The sequence below is a fragment of the Cinclus cinclus genome, chromosome 38 (genome assembly GCF_963662255.1).
Source record: "Cinclus cinclus chromosome 38, bCinCin1.1, whole genome shotgun sequence".
Taxonomy (NCBI): domain Eukaryota; kingdom Metazoa; phylum Chordata; class Aves; order Passeriformes; family Cinclidae; genus Cinclus; species Cinclus cinclus.
The window spans coordinates 435,813-460,284 of NC_085083.1; the positions used below are offsets into that span (position 1 = coordinate 435,813).

The window sequence follows — 24,472 nt, forward strand, 5'->3', positions numbered from 1 at the left end:
CGTGGAAACGAGGCCGCGCGCCGGGGGAGGGGGTGGGGGAGGGGTGGAACGGGGCCGTGGGAATAAGGGGGGGGGGGAAGGGGAGGGGGGCGTGTGAGGGTGGGGGAGGGAGGCACGTGGAGGGGGGGGGAGGGGTGGGGTGTGCGAAAATTGGGGGGGGTGGGCGTGAGGAAAGGGGGAGGGGGCGCGCGTGCAAGTGGGGAGGGGGGGAGGGGTCGCTGCAGTGACACGTGGGGGGGGGATGGGCGTGCAAAAAGGGGGAGGGGGCAAAACCCCCGCCCCCCCTCCCCTCCCCCCACCCATATTTGGGGAGCCCCCCCCCCCATCGGAGACCCCTCCCCCACCTCGCGACCCCTTCCCTCGTTCGCGACCCCTCCCCCAATTTGAAGCTCCTCCCCCTTCCCCCCCCCCCCCCCGTTTTGTGAGCCCCCCCTCCCCAATTAAAACGTCCCTTCTTCATTAAGGACCCCTCCCTCTTTGTGACCCCCTCCCCCTAATTAAGGACCCGTCCCTAATTAAGGAGCCCCTCCCCAATTTCACGACCCTTCTCTAATTAAGGACCCCTCCTCAATCATGACCCTCACTAATTAAGGACCTGTCCCTAATTAAGCGCCCCCTCCCCAGTTTAATGACCCTTCCCTAATTAAGCACTTCCTCCCTAATTAATGACCTGTCCTTAATTAATGACCCTTTCCCTAATTAAGTGACCCCTCCCCAACTGATGACCCTTCCCTAATTAAGCACCCCCCTCCCTAATTAATGACCCCTCACTAATTAAGCACCCCCACTAATTAATGACCCCTCCGTAATTAAGGACTCTTCCTTAATTAAGCAGCCCTCCCCAGTTTAATTACCCCTCCCCAATTAAGCACCCCCTCCCTAATTAATGCCCCATCTCCAATTTCATTACCCCACCCTAATTAACGAGCCCTCATTAATTAAGGACTCTTCCCTAATTAAAGCGCCCCCCCTCCCCAATTTCACAGCTCCCTCCCTTAATTAAGAACCCCCTCCCCAATTAAGCACCCCCCTCCTTAATTAATGCCCCATCCCCAATTTCATGACCCCGCCCTAATTAATGACCCGTCCCTAATTAAGGACCTTTCCCTAATTAAGCTCCCCCTCCCTCCCTAATTAAGAGCCCACTCCCTAATTAACCCACTCCTCATTTTAATGACCCCGCCCTAATTAATGACCTGTCCCTAATTAATTAATGACCTGTCCCTAATTAATGACCCGTCCCTAATTAATGACTGATCCATCCCTAATTAATGACCCGTCCCTAATTAATTAATGACCTGTCCCTAATTAATGACCCATCCCTAATTAATTAATGACCTGTCCCTAATTAATGACTGATCCATCCCTAATTAATGACCTGTCCCTAATTAATTAATGACCTGTCCCTAATTAATGACCCGTCCCTAATTAATGACTGACCCATCCCTAATTAATGACCCATCCCTAATTAATTAATGACCTGTCCCTAATTAAGGCCCCCCCATCCCCCCCTCCCCTACCCAGAACTGTGTCACGCCCGGGGGGGGAGGGGCGGCCTCGTTTTGGCCTCGTTTGGCCTCGTTTTGGGTCCGTGTCCCCTCCCCCCACGGCGACACCGGGGGGACACCTGGGGGGGCATTGGGGACACCTGGGGACACCTGGGGGGACACCTGGAGACACCTGGGGACACCTGGGGGGGCATTGGGGACACCTGGGGACACCTGGGGGACATTGGGGATACCTGGGGACACCTGGGGGGGCATTGGGGACACCTGGGGGACATTGGGGATACCTGGGGACACCTGGGGGGGGCATTGGGGACACCTGGGGACACCTGGGGGGACACCTGGAGACACCTGGGGACACCTGGGGGGGCATTGGGGACACCTGGGGACACCTGGGGGACATTGGGGATACCTGGGGACACCTGGGGGGGCATTGGGGACACCTGGGGGACATTGGGGATACCTGGGGACACCTGGGGGGGCATTGGGGACACCTGGGGGGGCATTGGGGACACCTGGGGACACCTGGGGGGGGCATTGGGGACACCTGGGGACACCTGGGGGGGCATTGGGGATACCTGGGGACACCTGGGGGGACATTAGGGACACCTGGGGACACCTGGGGCCACACCTGGGGGGGACACCTGGGAGGGGACATTGGGGACACACCTGGTGACACTGAGGTGACATTTTTTGTGGGGGAGGGGTCATGTCGTTTCACCCCCCCCACCCCAATGGTAGCACCCGGTGTTGCCATGGTGACCGCGGGGGTGGCACGGGGGGGTCCCGGTGTCACCTCAGGGTCACGTGATGGTCCCAGTGCCTCCCCAGTGTCCCCAGTGTCACCTCCAGTGTCGCATGGTGGTCCCAGTGCCACCCCAGTGTCACCTCCAGTGTCACCTCCAGTGTCACCTCCGGTGTCCCACAAAGGTCCCGGTGTCACCTCTGGTGTCACATCAGGTTCCCGGTGTCACCCTTAATGTCACCTCGGTGTCACATGAGGGGTCCAGTGCCACCCCAGTGCCACCCTGGGTGTCACACGAGGGTCCCGGTGTCACCCCCAGTGTCACACAAGGGTCCCAGTGTCACCTCTGGTGTCACATCAGGGGTCCAGGTGCCACCCCAGTGTCCCACAAAGGTCCCAGTGCCACCCCAGTGTCCCCAGTGTCACCCAAAGGTCCCAGTGTCACCTCCAGTGTCACCTCCAGTGTCACCCCCAGTGCCCCCCCAGTGTCACCCCAGTGTCCCCAGTGTCACCCAAAGGTCCCAGTGTCACCCCAGTGTTACCCCCAGCGTCACCCCAGTGTCACCTCCAGTGTCACCCCAGTGTCACCCCAGTGTCACAAAAAGGTCCCAGTGTCACCCCAGTGTTACCCCCAGCGTCACCCCAGTGTCACCTCCAGTGTCACCCCCAGTGTCCTCAGTGTCACACAAAGGTCCCAGTGCCACCCCAGTGTCACCCCAGTGTCACCCCCAATGCCCCCCCAGTGTCACCCAAAGGTCCCGGTGCCACCCCAGTGCCACCCCAGAGTCACCCCAGTGTCACCCCCAGCGTCACCCCAGTGTCACCTCCAGTGTCATCCCCAGTGCCCCCCCAGTGTCACCCAAAGGTCCCGGTGCCACCCCAGTGCCACCCCAGAGTCACCCCAGTGTCACCCAAAGGTCCCAGTGCCACCCCAGTGCCACCTCCAGTGACACATGACGGTCCCAGTGCCACCCCTGGTGTCATGTGATGGGTCCCGGTGTGACACCGGTGTCACCAGTGTCACACGGGGGTCCTGGTGTCACCCCCTGTGTCACCTCCAGTGCCACCTCGGTGTCACCCCAGTGTCACACCAAGGTCCCAGTGTCACCTCCAGTGTCACCTCCAGTGTCACCCCCAGTGCTCCCCCAGTGTCACCCCAGTGTCCCCAGTGTCACCCAAAGGTCCCAGTGTCACCTCCAGTGTCACCTCCAGTGTCACCTCCGGTGTCCCACAAAGGTCCCAGTGTCACCTCTGGTGTCACATCAGGTTCCCGGTGTCACCCTTAATGTCACCTCGGTGTCACATGAGGGGTCCAGTGCCACCCTGGATGTCACACGAGGGTCCCGGTGTCACCCCCAGTGTCACACAAAGGTCCCAGTGCCTCCCCAGTGTCACCCCAGTGTCACCCCAGCGTCACCCCAGTGTCACCCCAGTGTCACCCCCAATGCCCCCCCAGTGTCACCCAAAGGTCCCGGTGCCACCCCAGTGCCACCTCCAGTGACACATGACGGTCCCAGTGCCACCCCTGGTGTCATGTGATGGGTCCCGGTGTGACACCGGTGTCACCAGTGTCACACGGGGGTCCTGGTGTCACCCCCTGTGTCACACAAAGGTCCCAGTGTCACCCCCAGTGTCATCCCAGTGCCACCCCAGTGTCCCCAGTGCCACCCCCGTGTCCCCCCCAGTGCCACCCAAAGGTCCCGGTGTCACCCCAGTGTCCCCCCCGTCCCCTCCCCCCTGTCCCCAATTCCCGAAATATCCCGCCCGGGCCCGGGGGATTTGCACACGCGTGTGCAAGGGGGGAGGGGAGGGGTCCCAAATGGGTCTGGGGGTTTTGGGGGGTCCCAAATGGGTCTGGGGGGTCCCAAATGGGTCTGGGGGTTTTGGGGGGTCCCAAATGGGTCTGGAGGGTCCCAAATGGGTCTGGGGGTTCTGGGGGTCCCAAATGGGTCTGGAGAGTCCCAAAGGGGTCTGGGGGTTCTGGGGGGTCCCAAAGGGGTCTGGAGGGTCCCAAATGGGTCTGGGGGTTCTGGGGGGTCCGAAATGGGTCTGGGGCTCTGGAGGGGTCTGGGGGTGCCTCAGGGGGTCTGGGGGTTCTGGGGGTCCCAAATGGGTCTGGAGGGTCCCAAATGGGTCTGGGGGTTCTGGGGGGTCCGAAATGGGTCTGGGGCTCTGGAGGGGTCTGGGGGTGCCTCAGGGGGTCTGGGGGTTCTGGGGGTCCCAAATGGGTCTGGAGGGTCCCAAATGGGTCTGGGGGTTCTGGGGGGTCCGAAATGGGTCTGGGGCTCTGGAGGGGTCTGGGGGTGCCTCAGGGGGTCTGGGGGTTCTGGGGTTCCCAAATGGGTCTGGAGGGTCCCAAATGGGTCTGGGGGTTCTGGGGGTCCCAAATGGGTCTGGGGGTGCCTCAGGGGGTCCCAAATGGGTCTGGAGGGTCCCAAATGGGTCTGGGGGTTCTGGGGGTCCCAAATGGGTCTGGAGAGTCCCAAATGGGTCTGGGGGTTCTGGAGGGGTCTGGGGGTCCCACCTGGGTCTGGGGGCTGCGTGCGAGGGGTTTACAGGGGTCTGGGGGCTTTGAGGGGGATTTTGAGGAGTTTTGATGAGTTTGGGGGGATTGGGGGAGATTTTGGGGAGATTTTGGGGATTTTGGGGAGATTTTGGGGAATTTTGATAAACATTTTTTTGTTTGTTTTGGGGTTTTTTTGCAATTTTGACCAAAATTTGGGGAATTTTGTGCCAGATTTGAGAGCTCCGAGCAGGATTTTGGGGATTTTGGGAAATTTTTGGGGATTTTGGGGAATTGTGGGAAATTTTTGGGGATTTTGGGGAATTTTGGGAGATTTTGGAGGATTTTGGGGAGATTTTGGGGAGATTTTGGGGAATTTTGATGAACTTTGTTTTGTTTTGTTTTTTTTCAATTTTGACCAAAATTTGGGGAATTTTGTGCCAGATTTGAGAGCTCCGAGCAGGATTTTGGGAAAATTTTGGGGATTTTGGGGAATTTTGGGAGATTTTGGAGGATTTGGGGGAGATTTTGGGAGATTTGGGAGATTTTTGGGGAGATTTTGGGGAATTTTGATGAACTTTGTTTTGTTTTGTTTTGTTTTTTTCAATTTTGACCAAAACTTGGGGAATTTTGTGCCAGATTTGAGAGCTCTGAGCATGATTTTGGGGATTTTGGGGAATTTTTGGGGATTTTGGGAGATTTTGCGGAGATTTTCCCCAACTCCAAAAACGCCCCCAAAAAAATCCCGGTGGTTCCTCCTAAAAGCTCAACCCCATCAATTTCATTTTAATTTGAATTTTTTTTAAATTTTTCTTTTTTTTAATTTTTATTTCAATTTTAATTTCAATTTTACATTCAATTGTAACTTTAATTTTAATTTAATTTCCTTTATTCCATTTCCATTGACTTTATTCCATTCCCATTGACTTTATTCCATTTCCATTGACTTTATTCCATTTTTATTGACTTTATTCCATTTTTATTGACTTTATTCCATTTTTATTGACTTTATTCCATTCCCATTGACTTTATTCCATTTCCATTGACTTTATTCCATTTTTATTGACTTTATTCCATTTTTATTGACTTTATTCCATTCCCGTTGACTTTATTCCGTTTTTATTGGCTTTATTCCATTCCCATTTACTTTATTCCATTCCCGTTGACTTTATTCCATTTTTATTGACTTTATTCCATTCCTCTATTGACTTTATTCCATTTTTATTGACTTTATTCCATTCCCATTGACTTTATTCCATTTTTATTGACTTTATTCCATTCCCATTGACTTTATTCCATTCCTCTATTGACTTTATTCCATTCCCATTGACTTTATTCCATTCCTCTATTGACTTTATTCCATTCCCGTTGACTTTATTCCATTCCCGTTGACTTTATTCCATTTTTATTGATTTAATTTATTTCAATTGAATTTAATTTAATTCATTTTTATTTAAATTTAATTTTATTTTATTTTTCCAGCCTGGCATGCGGCGGCCATGCCGCGCTCGGTGCCCTCCAGCGAGGAGGACGAGGGCGGCCGCGGCTCCGAGTACCCCGAGGCCGATTCCGACTCCGGGAGCTCCCGCGAGGGTCCCCCCGGACCCGGAACCAACCCCGGGGTCCCCCGAAAATCCCGGGGACCCTCCCGGGCCCCCCCGGGCCCCGAGGAGGCGAATTTCAGCATGATGGTTTTCCGTATCGGCATCCCCGACCTGCACCAGACAGTGAGGAAAAAATAGAAATTAGTGATAATTGTAATTAGTGATTAATTTGGGGAGGAGGGGGGGAGAAGTAATGGGGTTGGTGGGGTGAAAAATTTAAAAAAATCTAAACAAAAATTTAAAAAGATTTTAAAAAATTTTAAAAAAAATTCAAAAATTTTCAAAAAATTTTAAACAGGGCAGAGAGATTGAATGACCCAAACCCCAAAAATCTTTGGGGCTCCCATTTTTGGCTCTCATCCCATTTTTTAGGGAGCATTTTCAGGCAATTTTGGTGCATTTTCCCCACCCGAACCTCCCGAAACTTGGCGTTTTTCGGGTTTCTCTCACCTTGACCCTCCCACACCCCAATTTTTTGGTTTTCCCCGTGACCCGAACCCCAAATTTCTCCCCAGAAGTGCCTCCGTTTCGACCCGGGCGCGGCCGTGTGGGCGGCCAAGCAGCAGCTGCTGTGTGCTTTGACCGAGGGGCTCCACGACGGCCTCAACTACGGCCTCTTCCAGCCCGCGGCCGCCGGACGCGACGCCAAATTCCTGGACGAGGAGCGGCCGCTCCGGGATTATCCCCAGAGCTTCGACCAGGGCGTGCCCTACCTGGAGGTGGGCGTGGTCACAGTGGGTGTGGTCACTGGGGTGGGGGGGTGGGGTGGGGTGTGAATTTGGGGTGGGGTTGTGGAGGAAAAAATTGGGGGGGAAATGAGAAAATTTTGGGGAAAAATGTTGGTGAGTGGGCGGGGCCTATGTGTGGGTGTGGTATCGGGGGCGTGGCCACAGTGGGTGTGTTTATTTGGTCGGGGCCATAGTGGGTGTGGTGGGTGGGGTGTGGTGTGAATTTGGGGTGGGTTTGTGGGGGAAAATTGGGGGGGGAATGGGAAAATTTGGGGTTAAAGTGATAATGAGAGGGTGGGGCTTATGTGTGGGTGGGGCCCTTAGGGCGTGGCCACAGTGGGTGTGGTCTTTGTGGGGGGGTGGTTTGATTTTGGGGTGGGCTTCACGGGGGAAAATGGGAAAATTTGAGGTTAAAGTGATGGTGAGTGGGCGTGGTCATGGTTTGGGTGTGGCTCTAGGGGCGTGGTTTCCATTTAGGGTGGGGTCAGTGAGGGAGAATATGGGTAAAATTGTCAAATTTAGGGTAAAAATGGTGCTGGGTGGGCGTGGCCTATGAGTAGGTGTGGTCCTGGGGGTGTGGTGTTAATTTGGGGTGGGGCTAATGAGGAATTTGTATTTAAAAGTTGGGTAAAAACTGCAAATTTGGGGTTAAAATGATGTGGAGTGGGCGTGGTCAGCATATGGGCGTGGGCTGTTGGTGGGTGTGGTCGCAGTGGGTGTGGTCACAGTGGGCGTGGTTTTAATTTGGGGTGGGGTTAATGAGGAAGAATTTGGGTAAAAATGGGAAATTTGGGGTTAAAGCACTGCTGGGTGGGCGTGGTTACGATGTGGGCGTGGCGTATTGGTGGGTGTGGCCGCAGTGGTTGTGGCCCTTGGGGCGTGGCGTTAATTTGTAGTGACAAATTTTGGGGTAAAATTTGGGTTAAAATTGGCAAATTTGGGGTTAAATTAATGCGTGGTGGGCGTGGTCACTGTGCGGGCGTGGCCTTGGGGTTGAGGAGTGGGCGTGGCTTGAATTTGGGGAGGGGTCAAATTGGAGGAGAAATTAGGGCGGGATTTGGGATTGGAGGAGAAAATGGGTGTGTTCAGAAAGGGGGAGGGGCTTGATAGGGAGTGTCCCTTTTGTGGTGGGCGTGGTTTAGGGCATTTTCCCACGGGGTGGGCGCGGTCAGGGGTGGGATGGGGGTGCGCCCTCCATTTTTGGGAGGGCGTGGCCTCGTGCTGACCCCGCCCCCAGTTCCGGTACAAGACCCGGGTGTACAAACAAACCAACCTGGACGAGAAACAACTGGCCAAGCTGCACACCAAGGTGCGTGCGACACGCCCCTTGCCCCGTGGCCGCGCCCTCCTGCCCCTTGACCACGCCCCCTTGCTCATTCACCACGCCCTGATTTACCTGGCCGCGCCCCCTTATTTCCTGTATCCCACCTGTGCTGCCCAGTGGCCACGCCCCCCACGGGTCCGTGGCCACTCCCTCCTGCACTTTGGCCACGCCCATTCTTTTGAACCACTCGTCTGGCCACGCCCCTCACACTCACCACGCCCCTTTGTGCAGAGCCACTCCCTTCCCTGGCCACGCCCCTTTGCGCTTTGACCACGCCCGTTACACAATGACACAGTCCCTTTACTTTTGGCCACGCCCCTTCCCTGGCCACACCCCTCTGCTCCAAAGGCCACGCCCCCACCCTGGCTGTCCCCACCCCCCCCGGATGTCCCCAAATGTCCCCCCAGTGCCACAAAATGTCCCCCTGTTCCCCTGTCCCCCTGTCCCCCTGTCCCCCTGTCCCTCTGTCCCCTCTGTCCCCCTGTCCCTCTGTCCCCCTGTCCCTCTGTCCCTCTGTCCTCCTGTCCCTCTGTCCCTCTGTCCCTCTGTCCCCCTGTCCCTCTGTCCCTCTGTCCCTCTGTCCCCTCTGTCCCTCTGTCCCCCTGTCCCCTCTGTCCCCTCCGTCCCCCTGTCCCCCTGTCCCCCCTGTCCCTCTGTCCCTGTGTCCCCCTGTCCCCCTGTCCCCCTGTCCCCTCTGTCCCCCTGTCCCCTCTGTCCCTCTGTCCCCCTGTCCCTCTGTCCCCCTGTCCCCCTGTCCCCTGATGTCCCTGCTGTCCCCAGACGGGGCTGCGGAAGTTTCTGGATTACGTCCAGCACGGTTCTGCCGAGAAGGTGGCGCGGCTGCTGGAGCGGGGGCTGGACCCCAACTACCACGACTCGGACTCGGGGGGTGAGACACCCCAAAAGATCCCAAAAACACCCCAGAAACATCCCCAAAACATCCCCAAAATATCCCCAAAACATCCCTAAAAACATCCCCAAAATCATCCCCAAAACATCCCCAAAAACATCCCCAAAATATCCCCAAAACATCCCAAAAACATCCCCAAAACATCCCCAAAACATCCCCAAAATCATCCCAAAAACATCCCAAAAACTTCCGCAAAAAAACCCAAAAACATCCCAAAAAACACCCCAAAAACATCCCAAAACATCCCCCAAATCCCCCAATCCCCCCCAAATCCCCCAAATCCCCCCAAATCCCCCCAAATCCCCCAAATCCCCCCGCCCCGCCGTCCCCGACGCTGTCCCCTGTCCCCAGAGACGCCGCTGACGCTGGCGGCGCAGCGCGAGGGCCCAGGTGAGGTGGAGATCATCCGCCTGCTCTGCCTGGGCGGGGCTCACCTGGATTTCCGCGCCCGCGACGGCGCCACCGCCCTGCACCGGGCGGTGTGCACCAGGAGATACCCTGCGCTGCTGGTGAGCACACCTGGGCACACCTGGGCACACCTGGGCACACCTGGGGACACATGAAGACGGCTGGGGACACCTGGGCACACCTGGGGACACCTGGGCACACCTGGGGACACCTGGGGACAGCTGGGGACAGCTGGGGACACCTGGGATACCCCTAGGGACACCTGGGATACACCTGGGCACACCTGGGCACACCTGGGCACACCTGGAGACAGCTGGAAACACCTGGGATACACCTGGGGACACCTGGGATACAACTGGGCACACCTGGAGACAGATGGGGACACCTGGGCAAACCTGGGGACACCTGGGGACAGCTGGGCACACCTGGGCACAACTGGGCACACCTGGGATACACATGGGCACACCTGGAGACAGCTGGAACCACCTGGGATGCATCTGAGGACACCTGGGATACAACTGGGCACACCTGGAGACAGCTGGGCACACCTGGGAAACACCTTGGGACAGCTGGGATGCACCTGGGGACACCTGGGATACACCTGGGGACACCTGGGCACACTTGGAGACAGCTGGGCACACCTGGGATACACCTGGGATACACCTAGGGACACCAGGGATACACCTGGGCACAGCTGGGGACACCTGGGATACACCTGGGGACACCCGGGGACACACTTGGGAACACACCTGGGCACAAGGCGAGGGTAGCATGGGGAGCGGGGGTCTGGGACTGTCCCAGGTGCGTCCCCCAGGTGTGACCCTCACCTGCAGGCGCTGCTGGACCTGGGCGGGTCCCCGAACTACAAGGACCGGCGGGGTCTGACCCCCCTGTACCACACGGCCATGGTGGGCGGGGACCCGCGGTGCTGCGAGCTGCTGCTCTACAACCGCGCGCACATCGGCACGGCCGACGAGAACGGCTGGCAGGAGATCCACCAGGTGAGCGTCACCTGCGTCACCTGCGTCACCTGTGTCACCTGTGTCACCTGTGTCACCTGTGTCACCTGGGTCATTGTCACCTGTGTCACCTGCGTCACCTGTGTCACCTGGGTCACCTGGGTCATTGTCATCTGGGTCATTGTCACCTGTGTCACTGTGTCACCTGGGTCATTGTCACCTGTGTCACCTGGGTCATTGTCACCTGTGTCACTGTGTCACTGTCACATCGGCACGGCCGACGAGAACGGCTGGCAGGAGATCCACCAGGTGAGCATCACCTGCGTCCCCTGGGTCATTGTCACCTGTATCACCTGGGTCACCTGGGTCATTGTCACCTGTGTCACTGTCACGGTCATATCGGCACGGCCGACGAGAACGGATGGCAAGACATCCACCAGCGTCACCTGGGTCACCTGTGTCAGCTGTGTCACCTGGGTCATTGTCACCTGTGTCACCTGTGTCACCTGTGTCACCTGGGTCATTGTCACCTGTGTCACCTGCATCACCTGGGTCATTGTCACCTGTGTCACTGTGTAACTGTCGCATCGGCACGGCCGACGAGAACGGCTGGCAGGAGATCCACCAGGTGAGCATCACCTGCGTCACCTGGGTCATTGTCACCTGCGTCACCTCCGTCACCTGGGTCATTGTCACCTGTGTCACTTTCACCTGTGTCATTGTCACCTGTGTCACTGTGTCACTGTCACATCGGCACAGCTGACGAGAACGGCTGGCCAGAGATCCACCAGGTGAGCATCACCTGCGTCACCTGTGTCATTGTCACCTGTGTCACCTGTGTCACTGTCACATCGGCACGGCCGACGGGAACGGCTGGCAGGAGATCCACCAGGTGACGCCTGGCACACCTGGGACACCTGTCATTGTCACCTGTGTCACTGTGTCCCTGTGTGACCCCATCATCCCATCCCGGTGTCACTGTGTCGCGTCGGAGCACGGCCGGCAGGACATTCACCAGGTGACACCTGTGTCACCTGGGTCATTGTCACCTGGGTCATTGTCACCTGTCATTGTGTAACTGTGTCACCCCATCATCCCTGTCCCCCAATGTCCCCAATGTCCCCAAATCCCCCCCAATGTCCCCAAATGTCCCCAATGTCTCCAATTCCCCCCAATGTCCCCAAATGTCCCCAATGTCCCCAATACCCCCAATGTCCCCAAACATCCCCAATGTCCCCCAATGTCCCCAATACCCCCAATACCCCCAATGTCCCCCAATGTCCCCAATACCCCCAATGTCCCCCAATGTCCCCAATGTCCCCAATTCCCCCCAATGTCCCCAAACATCCCCAATGTCCCCAAATGTCCCCAATACCCCCAATGTCCCCAATGTCCCCCAATGTCTCCGCCGTCCCCCGTGACGTCCCCGTGACGTCCCCGCGATGTCCCCGCTGTCCCCAGGCGTGCCAGCACGGTCACTCGCAGCACTTGGAGCATTTGCTGTTCTACGGCGCCGAGGCGGCCGCGCAGAACGCGTCGGGGAACACGGCGCTGCACATCTGCGCCCTGTACAACAAGGTGACACCTTGGGGACATCGGGGACATCGGGGACATCGGAGGGATTTGGGGACATCGGGGACATCGGGGGGATTTGGGGACATTGGGGGGATTTGGGGACATCGGGGACAACGGGGGGATTTGGGGACATCGGGGGGATTGGGGACACAGAACGCGTCGGGGAACACGGCGCTGCACATCTGCGCCCTGTACAACAAGGTGACACCTTGGGGACATCGGGGACATCGGAGGGATTTGGGGACATCGGGGACATCGGGGGGATTTGGGGACATCGGAGGGATTTGGGGACATCGGGGGGATTGGGGACACAGAACGCGTCGGGGAACACGGCGCTGCACATCTGCGCCCTGTACAACAAGGTGACACCTTGGGGACATCCTGGGGACGTCCTGGGGACATCGGGGGGATTTGGGGACATCGGGGACACTGAGGATCAGGGACGCTGGGGACACACAGGTGCCACGCAGGTGACCTCGGTGTCCCCAATGTCCCCCAGGAGAGCTGTGCCCGCATCCTCCTGTACCGAGGGGCCAACAAGGAGGTGAAGAACAACAGCGGGCAGACCCCGTTCCAGGTGACACTGGGGACACTGGGGACACTGGGGGGACACTGGGGACACTGGGGGCACTGGGGACACTGGGGGGACACTGGGGACACTGGGGACACTGGGGACATTGGGGACACTGGGGACACTGGGGGCACTGGGGGGACACTGGGGACACTGGGGACACTGGGGGGACACTGGGGACACTGGGGACACTGGGGACATTGGGGGGACTGGGGACAGGTCCTGTTCCAGGTGACACTGAGGACACTGCGGAGGGGGTGACCCCCTGTATGAGTGTCCCCTCCCTGTCCCCCTGTCCCTCTGTCCTTCTGTCCCCTCTGTCCCTCTGTCCCTCTGTCCCCTCTGTCCCCCTGTCCCTCTGTCCCTCTGTCCCCCTGTCCCTCTGTCCCTCTGTCCCTCTGTCCCCCTGTCCCTCTGTCCCTCTGTCCCCTCTGTCCCCTCTGTCCCCCTGTCCCTCTGTCCCTCTGTCCCCTCTGTCCCCTCTGTCCCTCTGTCCCTCTGTCCCTCTGTCCCCTCTGTCCCTCTGTCCCTCTGTCCCTCTGTCCCTCTGTCCCCCTGTCCCTCTGTCCCTCTGTCCCCTCTGTCCCTCTGTCCCTCTGTCCCTCTGTCCCCTCTGTCCCTCTGTCCCTCTGTCCCCCTGTCCCTCTGTCCCTCTGTCCCTCTGTCCCCCTGTCCCTCTGTCCCTCTGTCCCCTCTGTCCCCTCTGTCCCCCTGTCCCTCTGTCCCTCTGTCCCCTCTGTCCCCTCTGTCCCTCTGTCCCTCTGTCCCCTCTGTCCCCCTGTCCCTCTGTCCCTCTGTCCCCTCTGTCCCCTCTGTCCCCCTGTCCCTCTGTCCCTCTGTCCCTCTGTCCCCCTGTCCCCCTGTCCCTCTGTCCCTCTGTCCCCCTGTCCCTCTGTCCCTCTGTCCCCCTGTCCCTCTGTCCCTCTGTCCCTCTGTCCCTCCCCAAGGTCGCGGTGATCGCCGGGAATTTCGAGCTGGGGGAGCTCATCAAGAACCACCGGGACAGCGACGTGGGTGAGTGAGGGGATACTGGGGATACTGGGGGGACACTGGGGGGATACTGGGGATACTGGGGGGATACTGGGGACACTGGGGGGATACTGGGGGGGATACTGGGGACACTGGGGATACTGGGGATACTGGGGTGACACGAGATACTGGGGTGACACGAGATACTGGGGTGACACTGGAGATACTGGGGATACTGGGGATACTGGGGGGATACTGGGGACACTGGGAGCAGTGGGTGGACACTGCGGGACTTCAGACACTGGGGGAAATTCTGGGGACACTTGGGGGACACTGGGGGGGATTGGGGCATTTGGGGACATTGGGGGGGACACAGGGACGGGGGGTGATGGGAGGAACTTGGGGTTCAGGCCCTTCCTTCCCCAAATCCCCCCCAAATCCCCCAAAATCCCCCCAAATCCCACCCTAGACTCCCCAAAACCCCCCAAAATCCCCCAAAATCTTTCCCAAATCCCCCCCAAACCCCCCCTGTGACGACCCCCAGTCCCGTTCCAGGAGAGACCCCAGCCCCAAACCCCCCCAAATCCTCCCCTAACCCCCCCAAATCCCCCCAAACCCCCCCTAACCCCTCCAAACCGCCCCCAAACCCCCCAAAATCGTTCCCAAATCCCCCCCAACCCCCCCCCTGACGCCCCCCCAGTCCCGTTCCAGGAGAGCCCCCAGCCCCAAACCCCCCCCAAATCCTCCCCTAACCCCCCTAAATCCCCCCAAACCTCCCCCAAACCCCCCAAAATCGTTCCCAAATCCCCGCCAACCCCCCCCCTGACGCCCCCCCAGTCCCGTTCCAGGAGAGCCCCCAGCCCCAAACCCCCCCCAAATCCTCCCCTAACCCCCCCAAATCCCCCCAAACCTCCCCAAACCCCCCAAAATCTTTCCCAAATCCCCCCCAACCCCCCCCCTGACGCCCCCCCAGTCCCGTTCCAGGAGAGCCCCCAATTCGCCGGGCGCCGCCGGGAGGGGCTTCGGGGGCTCCCCCTCCCCCCCCAGCGCCTCCTTCGGGCCAACAGCGACACCGGGGGGGGGGCCCTGCCCGAGTGGGTCCTGAGGGGTCCCCCCGGGGCCCCCCCAGCCCCTCGACCCCCCTCGGGGACCCTGCGCAGCTCCAGCTCCCCCCGGGGGGCTCGGGCTCGATCCCCGTCCCGGGGGCGGCACCCGGAGGAGCCTCGGAGGCAACCGAGGGGCAGGCCCAGGTATTGGGGGGGGGGGGATTTGGGGGGATTTTGGGGGGGTTTGGGGTAGATTTGGGGGGGTTGGGGGCAGATTTGGGGGGATTTTGGGGGTCTGGGGGGAATTTGGGAATGTGGGACCCCCGGAGGAGCCTCGGAGGCAACCGAGGGGCAGGCCCAGGTATTGGGGGGGGGGATTTGGGGGGATTTTGGGGGGGTTTGGGGTAGATTTGGGGGGGTTGGGGGCAGATTTGGGGGGATTTTGGGGGGTCTGGGGTAGATTTGGGGGGGTTGGGGGAAGATTTGGGGGGATTTTGGGGGGTCTGGGGTAGATTTGGGAATGTGGGACCCCCGGAGGAGCCTCGGAGGCAACCGAGGGGCAGCCCCAGGTATTGGGGGGGGGGGGGATTTTGGGGGGTTTGGGGCAGATTTGGGGCAGATTTGGGGCAGATTTGGGGGGATTTGGGGCAGGATTTGGGAGGTCTGGGGTAGATTTGGGGAGGTTTGGGGCAGATTTTGGGGGGATTTGGGGCAGATTTGGGGGCATTGGGGTGGATTTGGGGAAGATTTGGGGGAATTTGGGGCAGATCTGGGGAGTTTTGGGCAGATTTTGGGGGAGTTTTGGGGGGTTGAGGGGGATTTGGGAACATTTGGGGGGGATTTGGGTGGAATTCAGGGAGATTTGGGGTAGATTTGGGGGGGATTTTTGGGGGGATTTGGGGGGTTCTGGGGTGTATTTTGGGGAGATTTTGGGGGGGTGGCAACCTTGAATTTGGGTCTGGGACCCCCAGTTTGGGGGTCTGAATTCCCCATTTGGGGATCCGGGACCCCAAATTTGGGACTCCAGGACCCCAAATCCACACTCGGGGAGCCCAATTTGGGATTCTGGGACCCCCAAATTTGGGTTCTGGGTGGGGGGGTCTCTGGGTCTGGGACCCCAAATTTGGGACTCTTGGGACCCCAAATTTGATTTTTGGCTGTGGGTTTTTTGGGTCAGAGACCCCAAATTTACGACCCTGCGCCCCAATTTGATCTCCTGAGACCCCAAATTTAGACTCGGGGACCCAAATTTGCGATTCTGGGACCCCAAATTTCGGCTCTGGGTTGGGGGTCTCTTCTTCCGGGACCCCAAATTTGGGACTCTGAGACCCCAGACCCAGATATGGGGACCCAAATTTGGGATTCTGGGACCCCAAATCAGGACCCTGAGACCCCAAATTTGGGTTCTGGGTTGGGGTCTCTGCATCCTGGACCCCAAATTTGGGACTCTGGGACCCCAAATCAGGACCCTGAGACCCCAAATTTGGGTTCTGGGTTGGGGTCTCTGCATCCTGGACCCCAAATTTGAGACCCTGGGACCCCAAATTTCGGCTCTGGGTTGGGGGTCTCTTCTGGGACCCCAAATTTGGGACTCTGAGACCCCAGACCCAGACATGGGGACCCAAATTTGGGATTCTGGGACCCCAAATTTGATCTTTGGGTGTGGATTTTTCTGGGACCCCAATTTGTGACCCTGGACCCCATTTTGGGACCCCTGAGACCCCAAATCGAGGCTCTGAGACCCCAAATTTGGGTTGTGGGTGGGGGGGGGGTCTTTGTATCCAGGACCCCAAATTTGAGACCCTGGGACCCCAAATCGGGAATTGAGATCCCAAATTTTGGCTCTGGGTTGGGATCTCTGGTTCCAGGACCCCAAATTTGGGACTCTGGGACCCCAAATCAGGACCCTGAGACCCCAAATTTGGGTTCTGGGTTGGGGTCTCTGCATCCTGGACCCCAAATTTGGGGTTTAGGAGGGGATCTCTCTATCCTGAACCCCAAATCAGGACCCTGAGACCCCAAATTTGGGGTCTGATATGGGGTCTTTGCATCCTGGACCCCAAATTTGGGACCCTGGGACCCCAGACCCAGACACGGGGACCCAAATTTGGGATTCTGGGACCTCAGTTTGGACTCTGAGACCCCATTTGGAGACCCTGGGACCCCAAATCGAGACCCCGAGACCCCAAATTTGATTTTTTGTGGTGGGTTTGGAACCCCAGGACCCCATTTTGGGACCCCAGGACCCCATTTTGGGACTCTCAGACCCCATTTTGAGACCCCAGGACCCCATTTTGGGACCCCAGGACCCCATTTTGGGACTCTCAGACCCCATTTTGAGACCCCAGGACCCCATTTTGGGACCCCAGGACCCCATTTTGGGACCCCAGGACCCCATTTTTGGACTCTCAGACCCCATTTTGAGACCCCAGGACCCCATTTTTGAGCCCCAAACACCCCCTAATTTTGATTTATTTTTATTTTATTTTTATTTTCTTTCCCCCCCCATCAGCTCGAGCGGTCTGAGCCGCGACCCCGGCCCTGCCGGGACCCCCGGGGGTACCCTGGGACCCCAAATCGGGACCTGAGACCCCAAATTTGATTTTTTGTGGTGGGTTTGGAACCCCAGGACCCCATTTGAGACCCCCAGGACCCCCATTTGAGACCCCAGGACCCCATTTTGGGACCCCAGGACCCCATTTTGGGACTCTCAGACCCCATTTGAGACCCCAGGACCCCATTTTGGGACTCTCAGACCCCATTTTGAGACCCCAGGACCCCATTTTGGGACCTCAGGACCCCATTTTGGGACTCTCAGACCCCATTTTGGGACCTCAGGACCCCATTTTGGGACTCTCAGACCCCATTTTTGAGACCCCAGGACCCCATTTTTGAGCCCAAACACCCCCTAATTTTTATTTATTTTTATTTTATTTTTATTTTCTTTCCCCCCCCATCAGCTCGAGCGGTCTGAGCCGCGACCCCGGCCCTGCCGGGACCCCCGGGGGTACCCTGGGACCCCAAATCGGGACCTGAGACCCCAACTTTGATTTTTTGTGGTGGGTTTGTGACCCCAGGACCCCATTTTGGGACCCCAGGACCCCATTTTGAGACCCCAGGACCCCATTTGAGACCCTAGGACCCCATTTTGGGACCTCAGGACCCCATTTTGGGACTCTGAGACCCCATTTTGGGACTCTCAGACCCCATTTTGAGAAGCCAGGACCCCATTTTGAGACCTCAGGACCCCATTTTGGGACTCTCAGACCCCATTTTGAGACCCCAGGACCCCATTTTGGGACCCCAGGACCCCATTTTGGGACCTCAGGACCCCATTTTGGGACTCTCAGACCCCATTTTGGGACCCCAGGACCCCATTTTTGGACTCTCAGACCCCATTTTGAGACCCCAGGACCCCATTTTTGAGCCCCAAACACCCCCTAATTTTGATTTATTTTTATTTTATTTTTATTTTCTTTCCCCCCCCATCAGCTCGAGCGGTCTGAGCCGCGACCCCGGCCCTGCCGGGACCCCCGGGGGTACCCTGGGACCCCAAATCGGGACCTGAGACCTCAACTTTGATTTTTTGTGGTGGGTTTGGAACCCCAGGACCCCATTTTGGGACCCCAGGACCCCATTTTGGGACTCTGAGACCCCATTTTGGGACTCTCAGACCCCATTTTGAGACCCCAGGACCCCATTTTGGGACCCCAGGACCCCATTTTGAGACCCCAGGACCCCATTTTGGGACCCTAGGACCCCATTTTGGGACCTCAGGACCCCATTTTGGGACTCTGAGACCCCATTTTGGGACTCTCAGACCCCATTTTGAGAAGCCAGGACCCCATTTTGAGACCTCAGGACCCCATTTTGGGACTCTCAGACCCCATTTTGAGACCCCAGGACCCCATTTTGGGACCCCAGGACCCCATTTTGGGACCTCAGGACCCCATTTTGGGACTCTCAGACCCCATTTTGAGACCCCAGGACCCCATTTTGGGACCCCAGGACCCCATTTTTGGACTCTCAGACCCCATTTTGAGACCCCAGGACCCCATTTTGGGACTCTCAGACCCCATTTTGAGACCCCAGGACCCCATTTTGGGACCCCAGGACCCCATTTTGGGACTCTCAGACCCCATTTTGAGACCCCAGGACCCCCATTTGAGACCCCAGGACCCCATTTTTGAGCCCCAAACACCCCCTAATTTTGATTTATTTTTATTTTATTTTTATTTTCTTTCCCCCCCCATCAGCTCGAGCGGTCTGAGCCGCGACCCCGGCCCTGCCGGGACCCCCGGGGGTACCCTGGGCTCTCGGGGGGTCAAACGCAAACTCTACTCGGCCGTGCCCGGCCGCGCTTTCCTGGCCGTGCGCTCGTACCAGGCCCAGGGCGAGGGCGAGCTCAGCCTCAGCAAGGGCGAGCGCATCAAAGGTAACGGGGAAGGAGCTTCCGTGAGCACCCGGCCGTCATTAATTAATGGGGTTCATTAATGGGGGCATTAATTAATGGGGGGATTCATTAATGAGCTACAGTGAGCACCCGGCCGTCATTAATTAATGGGGGTTCATTAATGGGGGCATTAATTAATGGGGGGGATTCATTAATGAGCTTTAATGAGCACCTGGCCGTCATTAATTAATGGGGGTTCATTAATGGGGGCATTAATTAATGGGGGGGATTCATTAATGAGCTACAGTGAGCACCTGGCCGTCATTAATTAATGGGGGTTCATTAATGGGGGTTCATTAATGGGGGGGTTAATTAATGGGGGGGATTCATTAATGAGCTTTAATGAGCACCCGGCCGTCATTAATTAATGGGGGTTCATTAATGGGGGTTCATTAATTAATGGGGGGGATTCATTAATGAGCTTTAATGAGCACCCGGCCGTCATTAATTAATGGGGGTTCATTAATGGGGGTTCATTAATGGGGGGGATTCATTAATGAGCTTCAGTGAGCACCCGGCCGTCATTAATTAATGGGGGTTCATTAATGGGGATTAATTAATGGGGGGGATTCATTAATGAGCTTTAATGAGCACCTGGCCGTCATTAATTAATGGGGGTTAATTAATGGGGGTGGTTAATTAATGGGGGGGATTCATTAATGGGGGTTAATTAATGGGGGTGGTTAATTAATGGGGGTTAATTAATGGGGGGATTAATGGGGGGATTAATGGGGGGAATTAATTAATGGGGGGTGATTAATTAATGAGCTTTAATGAGCACCTGGCCATCATTAATTAATGGGGGTTCATTAATGGGGGTGGTTAATTAATGGGGGGGATTAATGGGGGGTTAATTAATGGGGGTGATTAATTAATGGGGTGATTAATTAATGGGGGGATTAATTATTGGGGTGGTTAGTTAATGGTGTGGTTAATTATTGGGGGTTAATTAATTAATGGGGTTGATTAATTTATGGGGTAATTGATTGATGGGGTAATTAATTGACGGGGTAATTAATTAATGGGGTAATTGATTAATGGGGGTTAAATAATGGGGTAATTAATGGGGTAATGATTAATGGGGTTAATTAATGGGGGAATTAATTAATTGGGGTTAATTATTGGGGTGATTTATTAATGGGGTAATTTATTAATGGAGTAAGTAATGGGGGAATTAATGGGGTAATTAATGGGGTAAATTAATTAATGGGGTAAATTAATTTATGGGCAGAAAATTCATTAATGGGAGAAAATTAATGGGGGAAAAAGAAATTAATGGGGAAAAGAAATTAATAGGGAGAAATAAATTAATGGGGAGAAATTAATGGGGGGAATTAATTAATGGGGGAATTAATTAATGGGGGGAAATAAATTAATGGGGGAATTAATTAATGGGGGAAATTAACGGGGGGAAATAAATTAATGGGGGAAATTAATGGGGGGAAATAAATTAATGGGGGAATTAATTAATGGGGGAAATTAATGGGGGGAAATAAATTAATGGGGGAAATAAATTAATGGGGATAATAAATTAATGGGGGAAATTAATTAATGGGGGAAATAAATTAATGGGGGAAAAATTGGTGGAAATTTGGGGCAGTTTTGGGGTAATTTTGGGGTTTTTTGGGGGTTTCTGGGTGGTTTTGGGGTCTCTGGGGTTTCTGAGGGTGGATTTTGGGGGAATTTTGGGGGAATTTGGGGGAATTTGGGCGTTTTTGGGGTTTCTGGGTGATTTTGGGTTTTTTGGGGACTTCTGAGGGCGGATTTTGGGGCGATTTTTTGGGGTTTTTTTGGGGGGGTTTCTGGGTGGGATTTGGGGTTTTTGGGGTCCCTGGGTGTTCTGAGGGCGGATTTTGGGGGGGTTTTGGGGGGTTTTTGGTTTTTTTGGGGTTTCTGGGGGGATTTTGGGGTCTCTGGGGATTCTGAGGGCAGGTTTTGGGGTAATTTTGGGGTAATTTGGGCGTTTTTGGGGTTTCTGGGTGATTTTGGGTTTTTTGGGGACTTCTGTGAGCGAATTTTGGGGCAATTTTTTGGGTTTTTTGAGGGGGTTTCTGGTTTTTTTGGGATTTCTGGGTGATTTTGGGGTCCCTGGGGGATTCTGAGGGCAGATCTTGGGGTGATTTTGGGGGTTTTTTGGGGTTTTTGGGTTTTCTGGGTGATTTGGGGTTTTTGGGGACTTCTGTGGGTGAATTTTGGGGCGATTTTTTGGGTTTTTTTGGGGGGGTTTCTGGGTTTTTTGGGGTTTCTGGGGTGATTTTGGGTTTTTTGGGGACTTCTGAGGGCGGATTTTGGGGCGATTTTTTGGAGTTTTTTGGGGGGGGTTTCTGGGTGGGATTTGGGGTTTTGGGGGTCCTGGGTGTTCTGAGGGCGGATTTTGGGGCGGTTTTTTGGGGGGGGTTGGGTTTTTTGGGGTTTCTGGGGGATTTTGGGGTCTCTGTGGATTCTGAGGGCAGATTTTGGGGTAATTTTGGGGTAATTTTAGGGTAATTTTGGGGTAATTTGGGCGTTTTTGGGTTTTCTGTGTGATTTTGGGTTTTTTGGGGACTTCTGTGGGCAGATTTTGGGGTGGTTTTGGGGCTTTTTGGGGTTTCTGGGTTGTTTGGCATTTCTGGGTGATTTTGGGTTTTTTTGGGGACTTCTGAGGGCAGATTTTGGGGCAGTTTTGGGGCTTTTTGGGGTTTCTGGGTTTTTTTGGCATTTCTGGGTGATTTTGTGGTCTCTGGGGGATTCTGAGGGCGGATTTTGGGGCGATTTTGGGGTGATTTTGGGCTTTCTGGGTGATTTTGGGTTTTTGGGGACTTCTGAGGGAGGATTTTGGGGCGCTTTTTGGGTTTTTTGCAGATTCTGAGTGATTTTGGGTTCCCTGGGTGTTCCGAGGGTGAATTTTGGGGATATTTTGGTTTTTTTTTTTTTTTTGTTTGTTTGTTTTGTTTTGTTTTGTTTTGGGGGGGGGGGGGCGGTTTCTGGGTGATTTTTTTGGGGCTGGATCTGATTTTTGGGGTCCCCCCGCAGTGCTGAGCGTGGGCGAGGGTGGATTTTGGGAGGGCCAGGCCCGAGGCCGGGTCGGGTGGTTCCCGTCCGAGTGCGTGGAGGAGGTGCCCCCCCGAACCCCCGAGGGCAAGACAGGTACCCCCAAAAAACCCCCCCCCAAAAAAATCCCCAGACACCCCCTTCGAAAAACTGGACCCCCAAAATTCCCCCAGACCACAAAACAACCCCCCCCCCAAAAAAAAAAAAAAAAAAAAAACAAATTTTTCTCCCTCCCCACCCAACCCCAAAATCCCCCAAATTCCCCAAATCACCTGGATCCCCTCAAAACCCCCCAAACCCCTTCTGACCCAAAAAAACCCAAAATCTCCTGACCCGAAAATCCCCCAAACCATTCTAACCCAAAAAACCCAAACTCCCTCCAAAAAACCCTGACCCCAAAAATCCCCCAAACTCTTCTGACCCCAAAACCCCCCAAAAAATCCAAATTCCCCCCAAAACCCCGACCCAAAAAAATCCCCCCAAAACCCCAAATCCCCCAAATCCTTCTGACCCCAAAAAAAACCCACCAAAAAACCCCAAAAATCCCTGACCCCAAAAATCCCCAAAATCCCCCAAAATCTCCCAGACCTCCCCTCAAACCCTTTAGACCCAAAAAAACCCAAATTTCTCCTCTGGACCCCAAAAATCCCCAAAATCTCCCAAAAATCCCCCAAACCCTTCTGACCCCAAAAACCCCAAAAACTCCTGACCCCAAAAATCTCCCAAATTCCCCCAGACCCCCCCTCAAACCCTTTAGACCCCAAAAAACCCCAGATTTCCCCTCTGGACCCCAAAAATCCCCAAACTCCCCCAAACCCCCTCTAACCCTTTAAACCCAAAAAACCCCAAAAATCCCCAATCCCCCCCAAAACCCCCCAATCCCCCAAATCCCCCCAAACTCTTCTGACCCCAAAAAAACCCAAAAAAACCCAAAATTCCCCCCAAAAACCCCGACCCAAAACCCCAAATCCCTCCAAACCCTTCTGACCAAAAAAAACCCCACCAAAAAACCCCAAAAATCCCTGACCCCAAAAATCCCCAAATTCCCCCCAAACCCCCCAGACCCCCCTCCCCTCAAACCCTTTAGACCCAAAAAAACCCCAAATTTCCCCTCTGGACCCCAAAATCCCCAAAATCCCCCAAACCCCCTCTAACCCTTTAAACCCCAAAAAACCTCAAAAATCCCCCAAAATCCCCCAAAATCCCCCAGACCTCCCCTCAAACCCTTTAGACCCCAAAAAACCCCAAATTCCCCCCCAAAAAACCCCAAAAATCCCCCAAATCCCCCAAATCCCCCAAATCCCCCCAACCCTTCTGACCCCAAAAACCCCAAAAAACCAAAATCCCCCCCAAAACCCCAAATCCCCCAAACCCTTCTGACCCCAAAACCCCAAAAAACCCAAATCCCCCCCCAAAATCCCGACCCAAAAAAACGCCCCCAAATCCCCCCAACCCTTCTGACCCCAAAAAAACCCCAAATTCCCCCCCCAAAAACCCCAAATTCGCCCCCAGAGTCTCGCAGTGACAAAGCCAAGCGTCTGTTCCGCCATTACACCGTGGGATCCTACGACAGCTTCGACGCCCCCAGGTGAGACCCCAAAAAAAACCCCAAAAAACACAAAAAAAAATCCCCAATAATCCAAGGGAATTTTTGTAATGATGGTGGGGAAAAAAACCAAAAAAAACCCGGAAAAAAGAACAAAAAACCCCCCCAAAAAATCCAAAAAAACCCAAAAAACAGAAAAAAAATCCCAAAGTCCACGGGAATTTTTTTAATGATGGTGGGGGAAAAAAAAAAAACAAAAAAAAAACCCGGAAAAAACACAAAAAACCCCCCCAAAAAATCCAAAAAAAACCCAAAAAACAGAAAAAAAATCCCAAAGTCCACGGGAATTTTTTTAATGATGGTGGGGGAAAAAAAAACAAAAAAAAAACCGGAAAAAAAAAACAAAAACCCCCCCAAAAAATCAAAAAAAATCCCAAAAAACACAAAAAAAAAATCCCCAATAATCCAAGGGAATTTTTGTAATGATGGTGGGGAAAAAAAACCAAAAGAAAATGGAAAAGCCCAAAAAAAATCCCAAAAAAAATCCCCCAAAAAATCCCCAAAAAAACCCCAAAAAACCCCCAAAAAATCCCCAA

At 55.2% G+C, this 24,472-nt stretch overlaps 1 protein-coding gene across 1 annotated transcript in view; it reads left to right on the forward strand.

The window, feature by feature from the left end:
- Nucleotides 1-6,252: 6,252 nt before the first annotated feature.
- LOC134056060 (SH3 and multiple ankyrin repeat domains protein 1-like) overlaps nucleotides 6,253-24,472 on the forward strand; it is a 38,175-nt gene continuing 19,955 nt past the window's right edge. The window contains exons 1-13 of the mRNA XM_062512558.1: nucleotides 6,253-6,480; nucleotides 6,873-7,076; nucleotides 8,323-8,394; nucleotides 9,190-9,298; nucleotides 9,671-9,828; nucleotides 10,561-10,728; nucleotides 12,148-12,264; nucleotides 12,761-12,838; nucleotides 13,780-13,846; nucleotides 14,775-15,051; nucleotides 19,104-19,282; nucleotides 22,313-22,426; nucleotides 23,843-23,918. Of these exons, the coding sequence (XP_062368542.1) occupies nucleotides 6,253-6,480; nucleotides 6,873-7,076; nucleotides 8,323-8,394; nucleotides 9,190-9,298; nucleotides 9,671-9,828; nucleotides 10,561-10,728; nucleotides 12,148-12,264; nucleotides 12,761-12,838; nucleotides 13,780-13,846; nucleotides 14,775-15,051; nucleotides 19,104-19,282; nucleotides 22,313-22,426; nucleotides 23,843-23,918 (1,847 nt within the window). The remainder of the gene's footprint in view (nucleotides 6,481-6,872; nucleotides 7,077-8,322; nucleotides 8,395-9,189; nucleotides 9,299-9,670; nucleotides 9,829-10,560; nucleotides 10,729-12,147; nucleotides 12,265-12,760; nucleotides 12,839-13,779; nucleotides 13,847-14,774; nucleotides 15,052-19,103; nucleotides 19,283-22,312; nucleotides 22,427-23,842; nucleotides 23,919-24,472) is intronic.